Below are 20,326 nucleotides of genomic sequence, written 5' to 3'. Positions count from 1 at the left end.
CGCCTCAGGGTATAATGCAATTTGGAGGGTAGTCACCCATTCAGCCTGGGACGACTCCTGATGGCCAGCCGCTCTGGGATCTCCCCCTACCCCCGACGGACCACGCACGCAACCTCGGCATCATACTAGACTCATCACTTTCTATGAACTGCCAATTCAACAGTTTCCTAAGCCTTCTTCCACACGCTCCGCCTGCTTGGAAAGAAATTCAGATGTATCCCAACAGAATCTAGAAAGACGGTCACTCAAGCACTCTTCACCAGTCAGAGTTGACTATGGCAACATACTCTACGCTTGCGTCACCCAGAAACAGCTCCAGAAACTCCAGAACATCTAAAACTCTGCAGCCAGACTGGTCCTCAACATCCCCCGCCGCAGCCACATCATGCAACACTTCCTTTGGCTCCCAGTCAACAAGAATCACTTTCAAGCTCCTCACTCATGCCTGCAAAGCTCTATATGACAAAGGACCAACCTGCCTGAACCACCGCCTCACATTCCACGTACCTGCCACACAACTTCGATCCTCCCAACTCACCCTCGCCCCCAGAATCCACAAGACCATACCGGAGGAAAGCCATTCTCCTACTTCGCTCCCAAAACCTGGAACATCCTAATCCTGCACCTCAGGCAGTCCTCGTCGCTGACCCAAATCAGGAAAGAACTCAAGACTTGGCGCTTCAAATGGTCTCCACCCAGTCCTACCAACAATCCACTCCCCCAGTGCCTTTAGGCCCTCACAGGTGAGTAGCCGCGCTTTACTAGTCCCTGATTGATTGATTGACAGGGTTCCAATTAAATGCTATGGAGTATTTGTGCAAGCCCAAGGTATCTTCCTTGCGGAGAGTCTACTCTACCCCAATTCCGGATTGAATGTGACCAGTCCGCTATGGATGGCGATTCAGGGGACTTCCAACGCTTCATGATAAGAAACTTGGCTATTATGAAGCAGAGGTCTAAAAAACGTGCAGTGGCTCTGTGCTTCATATCTCTCAGAAATAAGCCTAATAAACAGACCTCCCATGTGCATGTGAGTTGCCAGTGTGCATAGGCAAACAGATGGTGCGTGACCCCATTCCTAAAATGTTTGCACTAAGGGTCATGACCATAACATATGTAATGCATCAACCTCAGGCTGGTCACAGCAGGAACAGACTGCATCCGACCTATGAACATAATGCTTAATCCTCTCAGGGGTGAGATATATGCTCTGTGTATTATATAAAACTGTATCAATTGAAACATGGCATTACAGGTGACGTATGTTGGACTTGCCAAAATCATGTTCTATTCTTTGGTTGTGCATGGGCAAGCCAGATCCGTCTCCCAATACCGTCGCAGTGAAGTCAGTGTTGTGGTAATTTGCATTTGGAGAGCATCCGCAAACCACTGGATGAGATGTCGCCCTGTTCCCATAACATGGAGACATTGGAGTGTGAATTAAGTTTATGATTCTTGTGTAATGTTGCAGTGTGTCGACCCATGAGGTATGGCTAATCAAGTGTCTTAGGGGCAGTCCTTCCTGTGTCAGTGTTTCGTATTGCATAAGTTTGCCCTCGCCGTATAAGCCCCCAGTGTGTGAAGGGCTGCCATGTGCCATGCTGAGAGCTCAGCCCCCGGGGGTCAGTCTATTACCTCTGGGCATATTTAGCAATGGAATTGCGGGGACGTAAGATGTAATAAGTTTGGTGAGGAATAGGCAGCGGCAGAAGCAACAGTATGCCACTTGTAATAACCTAGGACGATGTTGGTGTGTCCTACAGCAGGGATGAAATAGATAAACAAGTGCGTCCAAATTACAAACGAGGCCTTCTGCCGCTGTGTCCAGGATTTGTTGTCCCGTCATTCAGCCAGCCACCCACTGCAGCTGGTATGCTAAATGTTCTAGGGTAGGCACCTGGTCCAATGGTAAGGATGATTTTGAAAGTGCTACTCTGTACATCTGTTCAAGGGGGCGAAAAAAGGATGGAAGGATATAAAGCGTCAAATTAGTGAAATAATAAAGAAGACATGGGAGTAACACCATATTAACGAGAGCAGCTCTCCTGGCGACAGACAGAGCGAGTATCTTCCTAAAAGACATCTGGGACGTTAAGGGAGTGACCGCTTATGTAAGTTTACCGTCAAGCAGGTCCTGATTAGTGTCGTAAATCTGTAGGCCCAGATAACGGAACATTGTTTGGTTGCCAGGTAGCAAGACAATAATTATAAGTGCTGAATCAGTCAGGTTGGGAACATAGGTGAACAAGCAAGACTTTCCCCAATTGACATGTGGCCCAGATAGATGTGCAAATCGAGTTAGGAGGTCAGGTATTTCGTTTGGGCAAGAACAGGTATCTGACGTATAGGCAGTTGTACTAAGGCAGATTCCATAAAGTTATGATTTATAGACTAATTCCATTCAAAGAAACTTTCTAGTTCATTTATTGATATTAACACTGTGATTCGTAAATATCAGACTCGCATATATTCAGTAAGAAAAAGCATAGCCAACAAGTGTTAGCCCCCTTTTGGCATACAATTCTGGGGCTTTTTCAAGGCTGATGTGTGGATGGCACCATGCAGAATACATTAGAGAGATAATTCCCAAAAACAATGCAAACACTAAAAAAGAACATTCATAATATAGGGCCAGAAATTAGGGTAAAAAAATACTAATAATGCATGTTAATTCCATTACAAATTTTAGTCATTAAGTTCACATCCATCATTGAAAATTGACAGAGAATTTTTTTGAGAAAGTTCTAAAAAAAGATCGTCCCAAGTAAACCCATCAATTACAGTTGTGATGTAATTATGGATATTGTAAAGTATTGAGTCATGGTATGCACACACACATTGCAAAAGTATAAGGTCAAGATCGATCCAATGTGATAAATAACATTCAAGGTGACCCAGTGACATATCCAGAAGAACACCAGAAAAAGAAAGAAAAGAACGAAAGAGTCAAACCAAATACGTATGTCATTCATGAGGTCAATAACGTAATGATGATATATTCCAAAATGATATGGAAGAGAAAAAATATATAAGTGAAAAATTCCCATCATTAAGTGATACGATTATTGAGCTCCTTGTACCACCAGCACTAAAATTTGCAAAGAATCATCCTTATCATTATCAACAGTTACCGGTCAGTCCTGAAGGAAAAATGAGCAAGAAGAGGGAAAATAGGAAAGAGAATAGAAGGGGACAGTGAGAAAAATGTAAATGAAAAGCGGGGTATCGAGAGAGGGCGGATCGGAAGAGACTAGTATAATGTTATATTATGATTAGAGAGCGTATATGCACCTCGCCTTAAATCAAAAATAAACTGTCAGGAATATATAGTAGTCAAAAGCTCTTATCAGAAGGTAGCAGTCTAAGGATAATTGCCACATCTAGAATTGTCTGCTTTTACCGTAAGATAGCAATCTAGGGACATTTACAGCGTCTCATAAGGTCTGCTATTGGGGCATAATCAATAACTAAAACTATATGGTGAATAGACAATAGGAAGTCTATATGCGTTATTATGTTAAAATCATGCAGGCGTTTATCCTACCTGAGGAATGTATTCAGAAATCCAATTGTAATGCCTTGTGGGGCATTGCAAATCTATGGTCAGTGGTGGTCCTTGGGTGAATTCGTTCTCAAAGCAAATGAGGCAACAGGTTAACAGTCTTTTACCTCCACAGGTTCCGGAAATGAGCCAGAAGTCCAAGTCTGCTAGCTAACAGTGAGGCCTAGTGAGACATGAAATATGTTGCTTTTTGGGCGCCATCTTGAGCGTACCCATATAAAGAGTGCAACTATGTGACAAACATTAATTAGAACCTAAAACAGCAGAAAATAAGAAGTGTAAAAGAATAAGACAAAAAAAGGAAAGACGAGAGGGGATAAAGTAGCCAGATAGAAAGCAACCATAGCATCCCTTTAACAGAATCATCAGAAAGAGACTTCTAAAACATACTTCATGCCAGCTTAACCAAGTCTGTTCTAGGAGTTGCACTAAAGCAAGGTTGTAGCCAGCAGCTAATATCTAAATCTTTATATAAACAAACCAAAAAGCGATGACCTTGTGGCTGAATCTGTTCGCAAACCAATGTGAAAGGGAAATTAATGTTAAACTCCCATAACAGCAGCCTACCTGTGTTCATATTAATGGAAAAACAGTCCAGTCCTTCTACATTGAACTCAAGGCATTAATACAGGCAAAGCCCCATTACAGGTAACTTTCTCCCAAAAATATAGCCCTTGTAGATCATACTAATCTCCATTCTGAGTCAGTGTCATAACAGTCATCCAAACAATATTGCATTTCAGCATCCTTGTTTAGACCATTTATAACTGTTATAGTTGAGAATCAATTCATTCTCCCTTCAATGCAATTTCAGTTCTCAGTTACCTCCTCATCCTCATCGATGTATGATTTTAATACCTAGAAAGGTGAAAGATTTATTATGTTGATGTGCTTCTTGAAAATGGTCAGTAAGTGGATAGCCAGAGGAGAATTTGTTTATATTTCTGTAAGGTTCTTGAACTTGTGTATTTAGTGGTTTAATAAGACTCCCAATGTATGGTCTGTTGTAAATCACATATTTATTATTACAGTCAATTCATTCTGTGATCCTGAATGTAGAGCCACTTTGTAATATTCGAGACACATAGAAACAACAAAAAAGACACACACAGCATGGATAAATAGGTAAAAACCCAACTGTGACCATGGTTCACATAAACGTTATATCATTACGGAGTTGCCAGACTGTGGAAAATCGAGGCTGGCATCGCCGTGTGAGCACATATCGCCACAGAGGGGCTCATGCATGTGTTTATAGATAACTGGTGTTTTTGCACGGTAGCCCACCTACATGCACAGACTATCATTTTAGTGCGGATGTGCACCACCAACACAATGTTTTCTATTTCTATAATGCCTGCCAGACCTTGCCTTCAACGTGTGACAATTTTGTTCACACGGCAATGCCAGCCTCAATTTACACAGCCTGGCAATTCCGTAATGATGTAACCTTTATCTGAACCATTGACACAGTTTGGCTTTTAGCCTACATATCCATGTTATGTGTGTCTTGTTTGTTGTTTCTATGTGTCTGGAAGCCAATTCAGGACCAGACCGACATTCTGGTCCACGACAATGGTTGCACTGGTTAATGAGGCTCTCATGCCAGGAAAATGATAACTATTTTTTTTTTCTCTCTCTTGACAGATTGGATAGTGAACCACAGTAAAGTAGGTAGCACAATAGGGGCACCACTTTGATACATTTTTGGGGTAGATTAATAACTTATTTTGTCCTGACGAAGCGCCATGGGTCCTCCTGACCACCAAAGGCGTGAAACATGTGACTAATTACTCAGTGAGACCTTAGGGAGGGTACTCACATACAACTACTAGGATGCTTTTTGACCCCATTGTAGTGTACTATCAGGGTATCTTATGACCCCACTGGTAGCATTTACCTGAAACATGTGACTAATTACTCAGTGAGACCTTAGGGAGGGTACTCACATACAACTACTAGGATGCTTTTTGACCCCATTGTAGTGTACTATCAGGGTATCTTATGACCCCACTGGTAGCATTTACCTGTAAAGGCTTTTAATCTGACAGGGTGGTCCAGTTATTAAAGAATAGTTTGTGACCTCCCTTATCAGTTTGAATTCACATCTTCTCATTTATCACACCACCCCACCTACAATCTTCCTTGCACTAATCATACAGCTTTTTTCAATAAAATATCTCACTAAAGTGACCCTTCGAGGAACCCTTTGGGCATTGCAGACCCCGCCCAACGAGGAGCAAATGCCCAATGATAAAGCATGACATCCCCTTGGGGATGTGTGAAGGCAACATGAGACAATCTTGTTGACTGCCCCCGTACCATTGCTCTAGTCTCACACAACCTGCCTCTCTATATATATTTTCAGCGTCTCTAGGAACAGTAGCCCTTTTTGTGATTTTTACGGAGGAGCACGGGCTTGGGGGCTCCAAATCCTGCTCCGTCCGTCCCCCTTTTCTTTTGTTTAGGAAACTTTTTTGAGATGCACTTGGTAATATAACCGGAGAGGATTTGTTTTGACCCAATTTGCAAATATTACAGTTGTGATGTATATGAAACTCAGCTGGCCATCCAAAAATGTACTTGGTTTTGACCTTTCGGCCATGAACTCTGACGTACATAAGAATTGTTTCAAGTTAGGCGCTCTCTGGAAACTAATATCTGGAAAACTTTGGACCTTAGTACCTGGTAGATCTTGAAGTAGGTGCCAGTGAAGTCTTAGTACAGTTCGTATTTTGAGGTGGCCATTGTGGTAGTTCATGATGAAACAGATTTTACCACTTAACCTTTGTGGGTGGTTGCTGATGGCTTGGAAGTGAGGGTGATGGATCTCTCAATAAGAAAAATCTAATTCATTGTGGACCTTAAAGGTTGTGCGTGATATCCTCGGTTACTGAGGTGTGTGATCAGTTCTTGACCTTTCTCCAAAAATACTGAGTCTTCACAAAAACTTCGTCCAATCCTGAGAAATTCACCCTTTGGTATTTTATGAATATTGTGTTGTGGATGACTGCTATCTGCTGTCAGGATGGAGTTGACAGAGGTAGTTTTTCAAAAGATCTTACTTTGAAGTTGATCATTGTTAATGTACAATGTCTGGTCCAGGAAGTTGATCTCAGTATGTGAAACATGATGATGCAATGGGTATACATCTAACTGACCCAGAAATGTTTGAAGTAGGTTTTGCCTCACCCTGCCAAACACTGAGAATATCATTGAAATGTCGGCCCCAGTGTATAATATGCGAAGTGAATTCTGAGAAGCTTGTGTCCCAGAGCCAAAATCTTTCCTCATGGCTCATGAAAAGACATGCATACGGTGGTGCAAATTTTAGCACCAATCCCGGTTCCGCGTTTTTCTTTGTAGTCCCTCTGATTGAAACAGAATACATTATGATTGGGGCAAAATTCTAACATCTCAAGAAACATCTGACTGGATTCAAGGAAATTCGCAGGTCTAGTCCAAAGGGTCCTTTTGATTGCTCCTTGGCCATTGTGATGTTTATAGAAGTATATTGGTGAGAACATCCTTTGTCCTGTATATACAATGGGATATCCCTCATGAGTGGTTGTAATTTCTGATCAATGTATTCCCCCAGTCGGGAGAAAGGTGAGTTGATTCGTATTATTATTGGTCTTCCTGGTGGCGGTGTAATTTCTTTATGAATCTTTGGGAGTAGGTAAAAAGTTGGCATTGTAGGATATGGAATGAAGTGATATATTTTTTCTTCATAACTCAATAGGCTTTGTACATACCTTACTTCACGTAGTGTTTCAATCATCTTTTGGATGAACAATGTAGGTTCGTGATGAATCAAACTGGGGAGACCCGATCAAAAAGAATGAAGATATTCTAAATAATATTATTGATGAATTTGAAGAAGACCTAGCAAATTCAAAAATCAATTTCAACCGCCGGGGCAGTGGGTTGAGCCCAACGAATGGCGACCCATTGCTTAGCGAGCACCAGTCCCAAGAGAGCAAATCATTGGTGCATCTTGGCCTTGCGCTTGGGCGTCTGAAGTACCCCAAGCAGGCAGAACCCGTAAGACTGCTCCCAAAAAACCCTTGTTTGCTTCCGTCCCATGCCATATGGATAAAGGACTCTAAAGCCTACCCACACCTAGGGCATGCGCCTGGTCGATTTCCATTGATTCTATGTTAAAGCTGCTGTGTCATATATGCTTGGTGTAAGTAATAAAACTGGATAAGCTTAAACCTCGTGTTACTAGCCACCTCCTTGACTTCAGTAAACCCACTCTTCCAGGCTTTATGAGAAAGCGGCTCGGGCAGAACATCAATCCATCTGCCCTGGAATCCTGTTGTGTCAATTTGGTTATCTCCCTTTAGAGCCTTGTAAATCATAGAGATAGTATCTGTAACATCTGGGATTCCACAGGCTCACTGGGAAAGTCTGTACAAATCTCTCGTAACGTGCAAGACACCGTGGTATATTGAAGAAACTGGCTGTGGTGAAGACCTAATAGATCTTAATAAATCCTGTGCCTCCCACATCGTAAGAAAAATGGCATTTAGATAGAAATTCCATGCTGTGTTGCAGCCCCGTTCAAACCATTGCGACATATCCATCACGGATTGGATTGCTCGAATGGCCTTTAGCCATCGGAGGAGCAACAGTCTAGCATAGGGCGCCCAATGTAACACCTGTGCAACCGTATGTTCCCAGGTCACTACCACGTGTCTGACAATTAAGGGGTGGCCACCTGTTATACTCGCGCCCTGCATGAGACATTGTGGAAAATCCGTTTGCCCCCACACTCCTTTCTCCTTCTTCGGGCTATTCACACACCACAGTGCTGCATGCTGCGAAAGGACCCGCAAAGTAATATAATTGTAGATCTGGCAGCCCAGGCCCCCCAGCTCAGTCTAATTTTAAGATATCCAATTTAGCTCGTCTTTTTTACCAGCCCACACTAGAGACACCAGGAGACTTTTTCATTTAGCTAATGTGGATTTTAGAACACTGTACATGGCATTCTGTAGAGCGTATAAACAGCAGGGCAATAGAAGAATGTTACACAGGGTGACTCTGCCCATCACTGACTGAGGCAGGCAAACCCAAAAGTGAATCGATTCCTCTAGGCCTTCAAGGACTCTACCCATATTGAGACTGTAGCAGGCATTCGAGGTGTTCGCCACCTGAATTCCCAGGTATCGATTTCCCACCTAAGCTCCAGTCACTGGGATTTGGGACGGTTGTGCACGCACCAGCGTGGCTATGGAGAACAGCACTGTTTTCTGCTTGTATGCCGTAGGCCAGACACTGCACCAAATTCAGTCAAGATCAGCAACGACGCTCCAACCTACCTCTCTGGGCTTGTGACCTAAACGAGTGCATTGTCTTCATAAAGCGAGACAACATGGGTGACGCCTCCCACCTCAGTACCCCACTCTGTCATGTCGCAGCTAAGCCGGATCGCCAGTGGTTCCTAATGCTAATAACACTTTTATTTCCTAATGCAAAGAGGTGTGCGATAGGGACATCCCTGTCTCGTTGCTCTCTCAATATGGATGTACTTCAGCACCACATGTCTAGTTCATACATGTGCGACTGTTCCAGCATTGAGCAGCCTTTACCAAGACATAAAAACTGTCCCCAGCCCCATTCTCCAGAGAACCTCCCAATTGAGTGTATCGAACGTCTTCTCAATGTCTAAAGCGATCAACACCGCTGCCAACTCCCCATCAGTGACAGAATGCAACACGTGACATAAATTCATCTGGGTCCACCTACTTGGCATAAAGCTGCACTGATCACCATGCACGAAGTATGTTACCACACCCGCAATCTGGTCGCAAGGCCTTTTGCGAGTATTCTAATGTTGACCCCTAACATGTTGACCCCTACCATTGTATTCTGGTGTTGACCCCTAACATAGACAGGGGTCTGTAAGAGCCGGGGTCCAAAAGGTCCTAACCTGGCTTTGGGAGCATAACCACCTGGGCTTCTCGCATGGTTTGTGGTATCATCCTGCAACTTTGCGCTTCCTGAAGAGTTTCCATTAAGCAGGAAATGAGTAACTTTGAATATGCCTGGCAGTATTCCATCGGGAGCCTGTCCGGGCCTTGTGCCTTGCAGCATCCTGTCACCCGACCCGCCTCCCACAATTCAACCACCAGGATCTCTCCCTCCAAGCACTTCACCTGGTCTACCATAAGTCGAGGGAGTGTTGGGTGATCCAAGAACCTGAAGGTGATCCCGCAAAAGGAAGCTGACACCCGCCTGTGAACCGGCAATTGTGGTTTCTTGGCGATTCAGCGAGAGAATCACTGGGTGCGGGCATTCTCTTTTAAGTAGCCATGCTAGAAGGTTTCACAATAGTCATGCCAAACCCATCAGTCCAACATTTCCCAGGGCTTCCCCCACCATCCTTTGGACCATCAGTGGTGCCTCTCGCTGTTCCTCCAAGGTAGACTGGAGAGACGCTAACTGCCACTCAATTGTGCTAATAGGCATCGTCTGGTGCCACCAATATGTAGCAGCGATGATCGGTTGGAGAGGAATCTACCCAGTATCTGACCATCTACTATTTCAGCGGGAAGGTTGTCTGATGCCACAAACCTATCAAGGCGATTATATGTGTCCGTAGCTAGGGCTTAGCATGTGTATTACCTGGTCTCCGATTGTATGTTGCACCAGATATCCAGACAGCCCATATGTTCCATCACATCCCACAGCATGACCACCATATTTGGGTTTGAACCTTGTCCTGGGGGTGACGGTCTCAACTACAGTCAAGGACGCAGTTGAAATCCTCTGCCCATAACAGAGAGGTCCCAACATAGGGGAGGAGCTCTCGCTCCATGACAAGAAAGAATGCCCATATTGGGCTCATGCACATTCCATTCAGCAGACCCATCTCTCGTCCATCCAGCAGGCCATACAGTAATAGTTATCTAACCTTGACATCTGCTTCAAGGCTCCGAACCCGGAAAGGGACCTTAAGGGTGACCCATATTAAAACTCTGCTTACATAATTAAAAGTTTGTAGCAGAGTACAATTGCCCCTCCACTTTTTTGGCACCTTCTGAAACTTGCTCTCCTTCATGTGTGTCTCCTGAAGCATCTCAATCCTGTTACTCCTACCCGATAACATTTCTTAATTCACACTTAAGTCCTAGTCCCCCAGAAATCCCCACAGCCTACAATAAATCCACAAACTCAACAATATCCGGGGGGAAGCTACACCTAGTGACCGCAACAACAATCACTGCCTCCGAACACTTCTTAGCCCTTCTTACACACGCTCACCACTCCATTCATTCCCCTACACAATCAACATATGCAATCACTCAACACTACACACAGCTATGCCAGTCATAATCCCTACAAACCCCAAATAACTAAAAACGAACTACGGGGGGGACGTAAGAGGTGGCCCTCCCCGTTTAACTCAACACATGGCACCTGCACGCTTTCGCTCAGAACGTGATGTCCATTTTATCAGTCTGCCTCAGGTGGACCCTCTAGGGTTCCCCGGCTCCACCTCCTGCAGAGAAACCTCAAAGCATGCAACCATAGCGGGATGACTGCATTGTAGTGTCTGAAATATGGGGTCAGTAGTGTTAATGGAACAAATTACAAATTCAGGTCTTTCCAGAGTCTCCACCACATCCACGGCACTCTTGTCGGAGATGGAGGCCGTCACTGCCTCCACCAGCACCATTGCTGCCTCTCTTTCCGATCGCTGCGGCTCCAGGTCCAATGTGCCATCCTGTCTGACCACCACTCGAGAGGAGGGTCTAGATGCTCCCCCACATTGTCGTCTTCATCTCCCTGCCGTACGGGAGTAGCGTAAGGTCTCTTTGTAGTTTCCGGAGCCAGGGTGCGACTCACCATGGACCTCAAGCCAGTCCCACACTGCCTCAGGGGTGGCAAAGAAGTGTGATAGGTCATTGTGAATCACTTTCACTTTTGCTGGGTAGAGGAGCATGTAATGCAGTCCCACAGCCCTCATCTTCTGTTTGACCATGCCAAAAAGTTAGGTGCAACTGCCTCATATGATCCGAAGGAATGTGAATAACATGGTTTTCTAATTTTGGGTCCCCAGTTTAACGAGCGGCACGTAGGATGGCGTCCCTGTTCGTATAATTAAGCACTTTAGCTAGCACAGTACAAGGGGGCGTCCCAGCAGGCGGCCTTGGCGCCAAGGCTCAATGAGCTCTTTCTACCAGAAAGAATGGGGACTGCTGAGCAGGGGGATCATCGTTGCTATCCAGCATTTGAGAAACTGCTCCGGGTGTCAGTCCCTCCACATCCTCCGGGAAGCCAAAGAGCATAGGTTGCAGGAGCGACTCTGCACATTTTTGGCCCTAGCTTCTAGCTTGGTCACTCTGGTTGAGAGGGCACCAAGTTCACCTCGAAGAGAGACAACCTACCCCTGGAGTTTGGAAACATCCTGCTCTGTAACTAAGGATTGTTCTGTTACCATACAGAGGTGCACACCTAGTATACCAACATCCTGAGAAACCACCTACATTTTTGCCTAGATGGTTGCACCTCAGGCCTCAATTTCGACCAGTATCTGGGCACCCGTTGGGCCCTGCGGTTCCTGTAAGTTTTCCACATGCTCCTGTGGTGGTGTCGGGGGGGTGTTGCCACTGCACTTGATTCTGGGGGCAGTGAACTGGTCCATCTTGGTTTGTTGGGCCCTCTTCTATGGTCTATCTTCACCTTAATGGCCCTTGCCAGGCTTGGGGAGCTGGCCAGAACTCCTCTAAGTATCCACCGCTTCTCCCTTGGGTGTCTGCAACACTAATTGACAGGTCACTGTCTCAACAGGTCAAAGTGTGATCCACACAAACAGACAGGCGCGTAGGCCTCCATGGTGGAGGCCTCTATTAGCGGCAATCAGTCTGTTTCACCAGCCACCTAGGCTTCAGGGCCCCAGTCCGCTTTTCACTTGGGCCCCCATCACCAGCTCACCTGTCTCAGCATCATCTGTATCTCTTCTTCACATGGGAGCCTCGTCTCCTGGTGTGTGGATTGCGTTGCACCTCTCCACAGGAACTCCGTTCTCCAGCACCACAGCCTGCCTAAAGTATTGTCTGGTGGGCAGGCAAGAGGTGCCCCCTTGCCACCTGCAACAGGTCGCTGCACCACCAGGCACCCGCTATCCCCAGCAGCAGCATGATCTGCATGGTGCATTTTTTTATCATGCCCTGGGTTCATGATCCCCAGCGGCCCCCACTACATCGAGGCACTCCCCCCTTCGCAGTGGACTCCTCCCCGTGTGAGGTAGTCTGATGGCGTGTGAAGCACCAATGTCCATTTTACACGTGCCTCGTTTCGGTACGTCCCACACTCACCCCCGCCCCCCCCCTCCTATGTCCAACTGTGAAGATGGTAATCACCCGCAGCTCAGTTGTAGAGCACTTGTGCAAGCATCCGCTTGAGCAAAGCAGCAGTCCCTCCCCCACCTCCACAATCAAGGGTTTATTCCGTCTGAATTCAAGACCCTGCAATGCCCCCAGAGGAATGGGCGGAGGCAGTTCCCAGAAGAGTCACCCGTCACTACTGCGTCAAGTCACCAAGATATCCCCAATTTGTGTCAGTTTATGGTCACTGTAGATTCGTGCGCCCTGGGCCCACATGCTACTGACCGGTGACGCCTGTGATGATTGGGTGTACGGCGTGGGGTGCAAACACAGGCTGAACACTAAAACGTGTCCAGCAGGACACTACAGTCCCAACAGGCGCGGGAACTTTGTTCCAACAGTATGTTATGAGATTTGTAGAGTGCATGTCTGTCCCGGTAAAGGAACGTCCCAGTTCTAATTGCCAGGAGAGAGTGAAAGCGGAAACTACTGATCATTAAAGAAAACAGATCTTCACCGACCTTCTAAAGACTAGAAGGTTAGCAATGTTTCTGATGGAAAGTTGTAGAGAATTCCTTACAGTCAGTGCAAGCACCTTGAATTAGTGCCATCCTGCTCTGGGTCTATGGAACTGAGGAATACGTGCCAGATGGAGGTCAGCCGTGCGTAGGGCACGTGTCAGGATGTAAAGATGGCAGGGATCACTCAGAATCTCTGGACCTGCAAGAATTTTATGTGTAAATCAAAGCGCCTTAAAATGGATTTTTTGCTCAATGGGCAGCCAGTGAATGCGACACAAAAGGCCAGAGACCGAACAGTGTCTAGGTAGGGCAAACAGTGTTTATAGTGTGCTGCAGACTTTTAATTGCAGATTTATTGGAGCTAAGTAGCAGACCGTTACAATAGTCGAGCCTGGCCAGAACAGTTGCTTGGATGACCAGCTGGCGGGTGTGGGGTGAGTCACAGAAGCCCAGTATGGGTTTAAGGCAGCGCAGCAAACCAAAACAGGTCCCTGCCACAGACTTGGCATGGTCCTTGAAAGATAAGGTGCTTTCAACCCAAATGCCTAGATTTTTTACTACAGCTTTTGGCAGGTGGGGTGCGCCCAGCTTTGGAGGCCACCAGTTGCTGTCCCAAAGGTGTGAGTAGGAGGATCTCAGATGTAGTAGAGTTCAACTGGAGGTAGTTAGCTTCCATCCAGGCTGCAATGGCGGTCAAGTCCTCCTGAAATTTGGCGGCATCCAGGCTAGGCTCCTTGGTAAAGGTCAGTATAAGCTGTGTGTAATCCGCATATGACACTAGAGAGATATTGCGGGCTTTGGCCAGCAAAGCCAATGGCTGAACATACACATTGACCAGGGTCGGGCTCAGTGCTGACCCCTGGGGGACGCCTCTGCGTAGGGAATGTGTTCAAGAGTGGAACGGAGGGGTGATGACTTGAAAGGACCTGATGGTCAAGAATGATGCCAACCAGATGAGGGCTGTGCCAGGGATGCCAGTCTCCTGTAACCGGAAAAGCAGAATGTCGAGGGAGACTGTATTGAAGGCGGCACTGAGATCGAGCAGGATAAGTGCCAATGTTCTGCCCTCATCCATGGATGCTCTAAGTTGCTCAGTAACTGCCAATAGGGCGGGCTCCATGCTATGTCGCGGCCTGAAGCCATTTTGCGAGGGATCTAATGTAGAGCAAGATTTCAGATACTGAGTAAAAGTGGTGTTCAAATGGAATTCCATTATTTTAGCCAGAAAAGGAAGCAGAGAGATCAGACAGTAGCTCTTCGGTATAGAGGCATCTAACGACCGCTTCTTTAGTAATGGAATTACTTATGCATGCTTCCAGGATTGCGGGGACTGCTGACGATAGGCAGAGATTGAGGAGTTCCAGACAGCTAACTAGAAGGCAGTCTTTGAATTTAACAAAGAGTTCCGATTTCAGCAGGTCATCTGGAGACCCAGATTTTATCTTATTGAACAAGGACTGGAGGCCTTCAGCAGTGATTAAGGGGAGGGCAGGGAGGGAGTGGATCTCAGAGCCGGTGGGATCACCCCCCAGGGGGATTCAGAGCATCGCTCTCAGGATGGAAGCTGTCATACATGTCCTCCACCTTGTTCATGAAATAGGTGGCCAAAACCTCGCATTGGAGGTTATGGTGTTTTCGGGGGACAACGGGTATTTTGCCATATCCTTTAGCAAGGAGAAAATTATTTTAGAGGGGTTATTGCTGGTATTGATTTTTTAGCAAAGTAGGCGGCGTGGAATATCCTTATCAGTTTGATAGGCTTTAATGGCAGTTTTATATTCGAGTTTAGCAGTGGGACTATAGGAGCGTCTCCAAGTGCGTTCTAACACTTTACAGTACTTTCTAGCTGTTGTGAGCAAGTCATCAAACCAGACATTGGCCCGTGTTTTCTTCGGATTTGGCCGGGATATTTTGGTCTATAGCATGATTGACCACTTCCTGAAACGGTCACTCGGCGTCTCGAGGTTGTAGGACCGTGACGGAGGAGTGATGCCAAAAGTTTCTCGGAAGGTGGGGTGATCTAAGTCATGCCTGGAGCGTTTATATACAGGATTGCGTAGGGCCTGGGGTTTGGACCCTAATGAGTGTAACAAGAAAAGGACAAGGCTGTGGACGGTCCATAACATAGGTAAGAGTGTTGGGACCTCAAGGAGTGGAATATTGGAAATAACAGAGTCGAGGAGATGGCCAGCCTCGTTTGTGGGCCCTGGAACTAATTGGCAGGGTGCTGTATCACTTAGGAAGTTGCGAGTGTCTGGTTCATTACGGGACTCCAGAAGTAGGTTTGAATCTCCTATAATGGTGAAGTTGGCGAGTTTAAGCGCTAGCATGTTGGCAACATTGACCCCTGCTTCTCTGAAAGGTTTGACCCCCAGTCTTGCAAGCCATCATCCCTCAAGCTACTCTCTCAGGGTGCAATCCCCACTACTTTGTGCTGCACATCGCTCCATAGCCTGCCCCCAGTGCGAGGCAGCTGCGCCCCCTTACCTCGGAACCGCACAACCGCTCTTGCCTGGGGCGCCGCAGCGCACCCCTGCAGATTTGCGGGAACGGCCTTGAGAGGGGATTCAGCACCAAGTAGTTAACTGCCAAGGGCCCCTGGTCACAAAAATTGGCCATCCCTCCAAAGCCAGCACAAAGAGCATTAGCGAAAGCGGCCACCCCTGTTGCGTGCCTCTGCCCATCTCAGTTGTCAAAAATCCCTCTATTATTCCACACTTTTGTAGGTGGAGCCATGTAGGGAAGAACTTGGCACAATATCCTTGCCAAATGTGATGGACTATTATCATCTATTGCTGGCCGCATGTTTAAATACTGTCACAGGCGACTCAATACATTAATTGTGCTCAGTGATAGATTTTTTTAAAATTGCGATTTGACTTAATTTGTTTTATTTGCCTTGTAGATTTTTGGAACAAGGGCTCTGCAGGTATGGGGCTCAGTGTACTTCAGCTCATTCCCAAGAAGAACTTGAAGAATGGCAAAAAAGGTATGCCTCACGTTTGATTAAACTAAAGCAGCAGAACGAGAACAAGCAGTGTTCTGGCAGTTACATGGAAAATATGATTGAGAAGTGGATGAACTCATTATCCCCTGAGAAAGTGGTAAGTAGTGGTAACATAATCAGGTTTTTGCCATGCCGGTGAAAAAAAGTGTGGTCCAATGAAAATGTAATTTAGAACAAGTTTAGCAATAAACACCGATTTAGACATTTATGATGAAAGCTAAGATTGAATCCCTTGTTTTTACCATTGTAAAGGTACTTCTTTCACACAGTGATACTCTAGATCTTCACTCCTGTACATTATGACCATGTGCAATGAGGTTGTGCTCTGGCTCTGCTTAAATACCTGTGAATATGAAAGAACAGCATTACACAAATAATATATGCAGGTAAGTAGAGTACAATATGGAATATTTTGCCGTTATTGAATGAAGGCAGAGGCCTTATGCCTGACTTCAGACATCGTCGCTCATGAGTCATTGCCTCACTCAACAGTGAGTAGCAAATAGCATATTACATGCAGCACTTCTGCATATGCACTATTTGGAATTTCATTGAAAATAAATCTGTCCCAATAAAATGTTTTCTTTGTTACAAGTGTACTTAAAAAAACAAAAAAAAGTAAGTACATGATGAACACTTCTTTCTCAGTTTCCTCCCATTTTGAATATACTCCTGGTGCGAAACTGGATTGGGAGAACGTTCTCCCCAACAATAGCCCTCCAATTCTAAGCCTGTACAGAAGTGTGCCCTGAAGCTCCTGGTCGCCTGACACCGGACGACTCTGCACTGCTCCAGGTCTCTGTTGTGAGGAAGGTTCCAGGCCTGCTCTTGAATTAATTCACGCCGGTCATCTTCTCACTCCAATTTATTGTTGGGGGAAGTCCCACAAAAAGTCCAAGAAGTCAAAGCTTTCTTCGACTGTGCTGGTCCAAGCCATTTGATGAGGTCTCGGAAGAATGCCACAAATCTAGGCTCCGTTCCCACACGTCCGCTGCAAAGAGTTTGCTCTGCGCCTCCCAGAATGTCCAAGTTCAAGTTCAAGTTCATGTATTTATAAAGCGCACTACTCACCCAGAGGGTCTCAAGGCGCTGGAGGGAGGGGTTTATTGTTTATCGAATAGCCATGTTTTCAGTTCTTTTCTGAAGGAGATGTGATTCTGAGTAAGCTGGAGGTGGGTGGGGAGTGAGTTCCAGGTCTTGGCAGCCAGGAAGGAGAAGGATCTGCCACCCATGGTGGTTTTTCGGATTCGCGGGACTGCGGCGAGGGCTTGGTTGGATGATCTTAGTTGTCGGGTGGGATAGTAGAAGGACAGTCGGGTGTTGAGGCATTCGGGTCCAAGATTATAAAGGGCCTTGTGTGCATGGGTGAGAAGGCGGAAAGTAATTCTTTTGTTGACGGGAAGCCAGTGGAGGTTTTTTAAGTGACCTGTGATGTGCTCTTGGCGCGGGATGTCTAATATGAGTCTCGCTGATGCGTTTTGGATGCGCTGGAGTTTTTTCTGCAATTTTGTTGTAATTCCGGCGTAGAGTGTGTTGCCATAGTCCAGTCGACTCGTGACCAGTGCATGGGTGACAGTCTTTCTTGTTTCGAGGGGGATCCAGCGGAAGATCTTTTTGAGAATGCGAAGGACGTTGAAGCAGGAGGACGATACGGCGTTGACTTGTCTGGACATTGAGAGGGAGGAGTCTAGAATGAAGCCAAGGTTACGTGCATGGTCTGTGGGTGTGGGCGCAGATCCCAAAGCGGAAGGCCACCAGGAGTCGTCCCAAGCTGAGGGGGAGGATCCTAGGATGAGCACCTCCGTTTTGTCTGAGTTGAGTTTTAAGCGGCTCTGTTTCATCCATTCGGCTACTTCTTTTATACCTTCGTGAAGGTTGTTTTTGGCGGTGTTGGGGTCTTTGGAGAGGGAAATGGTTAGCTGGGTGTCGTCGGCGTAGGAGATGATGTTGAGGTTGTGTTGACGTGCGATGGATGCGAGGGGACTCATGTACACGTTGAAGAGGGTGGGACTGAGTGAGGAGCCTTGAGGTACGCCGCAGATGACTTCGGTAGGCTCTGAGTAGAAAGGGGGGAGTCGGACTCTTTGGGTTCTCCCGGCAAGGAACGAGATGATCCAGTCCAAGGCTTTTCCTTGTATGCCGATGTTGTTGAGGCGTTGTATGAGGGTGTTGTGACAGACAGTGTCGAAGGCGGCGGAGAGGTCGAGTAGGATGAGGGCCACTGTTTCACCGCTGTCCAGGAGTGCTCGGATGTCGTCGGTCGCCGCAATGAGGGCGGTTTCGGTGCTGTTTGGCTCGAAAGCCGTTCTGTGAGGGATCCAGGGAGTTGTTGGATTCAAGGAAGGCTGCGAGTTGGCTATTGACGGCTTTCTCGATGACCTTGGCCGGGAAAGGGAGGAGGGAAATGGGTCGTTAGTTTTTCAGATCTGAGGGGTCTGCTGTTGGTTTTTTCAGAAGGACGCTGAGTTCGGCGTGTTTCCATATTTCTGGAAAGGTGGCGGAGTTGAAGGAGCAGTTGATGACATCGCGGAGTTGGGGAGCGATGATGGAGTCAGCTTTGTTGAAGATGTAGTGGGGACAGGGGTCAGAAGGTGAGCCAGAGTGGATTGAGTTCATGAGGCGAATGGTGTCTTCAATGGTGATTGGGTTCCAGGAGTTGAGGTAGTTAGTTGGAGGGGTGGGATCTGCAGGGGGTGGGGTGAGTTGGTCATTGGGAGTATTCTTGAAGCTGTTGTGGATGTCGGCAATTTTGTTGTAGAAGGAGGATAGCGCATCGCAGAGGTCTTGGGAGTTAGTGATGTCGTTGGATGCTGCGGGAGGGTTGGTGAATTCTTTGATGATATTGAAGAGTTCCTTGCTGTTATGAGAATTGTTGTCGAGACGGTCCTTAAATGCTGATTTCTTGGCGGATCGAATCAGTTGGTGGTGTTTGCGGGTGGCTGTCTTGAGGGAGGCCATGTTGTCTGAGGTTGGTTCTTTTCTCCAATTCTTCTCCAGGGTGCGGCATGTCTTCTTGGATTTTTTAAGGTCATCATTGAACCAGGGAGCTTTTTTGCTGGATGATTTCGGCTGGTGTTTTTTCAGGGGTGCTAGTTCGTCCGCACTGTGGGTAATCCATTGCCTGAGGTTGGTGGCCGCTAGGTCTGGGTCCGTTGCTAGGGTGGGAGTGTTTTGACTGAGTGATGCGAGGAGTTGGTCGGTGGTGATTTTGTTCCATTTTCTTCGGGGAATGGGTTGTGGACGGTTGTGGGTCAGGGTTGTTTTGTAGCTGAAGTGAACACAGCTGTGATCCGTCCAGTGGAGAGCTGTAGTGTGATCGAAGGAGATGTGCTTGCTGGAGGTGAAGATAGGGTCGAGCGTGTGTCCGGCTATGTGAGTGGGGGTGTCAACAAGTTGTTTGAGTCCGAGATTGGACAGGTTGTCCAGAAGGGTGGTGGTGTTGTCGAGAATGTTGTCAAGGTGGTATTTGAGGTCTCCTAGAAGAATGTAGTTCTCGGAGGCGAGGGCGTGCGGGCTGACGAAGTCAGCGATGTCGTCGCTGAATTGAGATCGGGTGCCTGTAAATGAGGGTTCCTCTAAGTGTGGTCCTGGGGTCGGTGTGGATCTGAAAGTGGAGGTGTTCGGCGGTTGCAAGATTGACGTCCGAGCTGGTTGTAATTTTGATGGTGTTTCTATGGACGATGGCGATGCCTCCTCCAGTTTGATCGGTGCGGTCTTTTCGAATGATCTTGTAAGTGTCCGGTATGGCTATGGCGATGTCTGGGGCAGAAGATGCGTTCATCCATGTTTCGGTAAGGAAGGCGATGTCAGGTGACGCAGTGTCAATTAGGTCCCAGAGTTCGGTTGCATGTCTGTGGACCGAGCGGGTGTTCAGTAGGATGCACTTCAAGTTGTTGGG

At 46.7% G+C, this 20,326-nt stretch overlaps 1 protein-coding gene across 4 annotated transcripts in view; it reads left to right on the top strand.

The window, feature by feature from the left end:
• The window catches only part of HELZ (helicase with zinc finger), a 1,775,655-nt gene that overhangs the window by 346,056 nt on the left and 1,409,273 nt on the right, over positions 1-20,326 (top strand). For all 4 annotated transcript variants that reach the window (XM_078654323.1, XM_078654320.1, XM_078654322.1 and 1 more), the window contains exon 9: positions 16,327-16,525. In XM_078654323.1, coding sequence (XP_078510449.1) covers positions 16,327-16,525 — 199 coding nt within the window. The remainder of the gene's footprint in view (positions 1-16,326; positions 16,526-20,326) is intronic.

Source organism: Lissotriton helveticus, chromosome 7 (assembly GCF_964261635.1).
Source record: "Lissotriton helveticus chromosome 7, aLisHel1.1, whole genome shotgun sequence".
NCBI classification, from domain to species: Eukaryota; Metazoa; Chordata; class Amphibia; order Caudata; family Salamandridae; genus Lissotriton; species Lissotriton helveticus.
The sequence above is the reverse complement of the archived record's forward strand: the minus strand, read 5'-3'. Positions and strand labels throughout refer to the sequence as shown.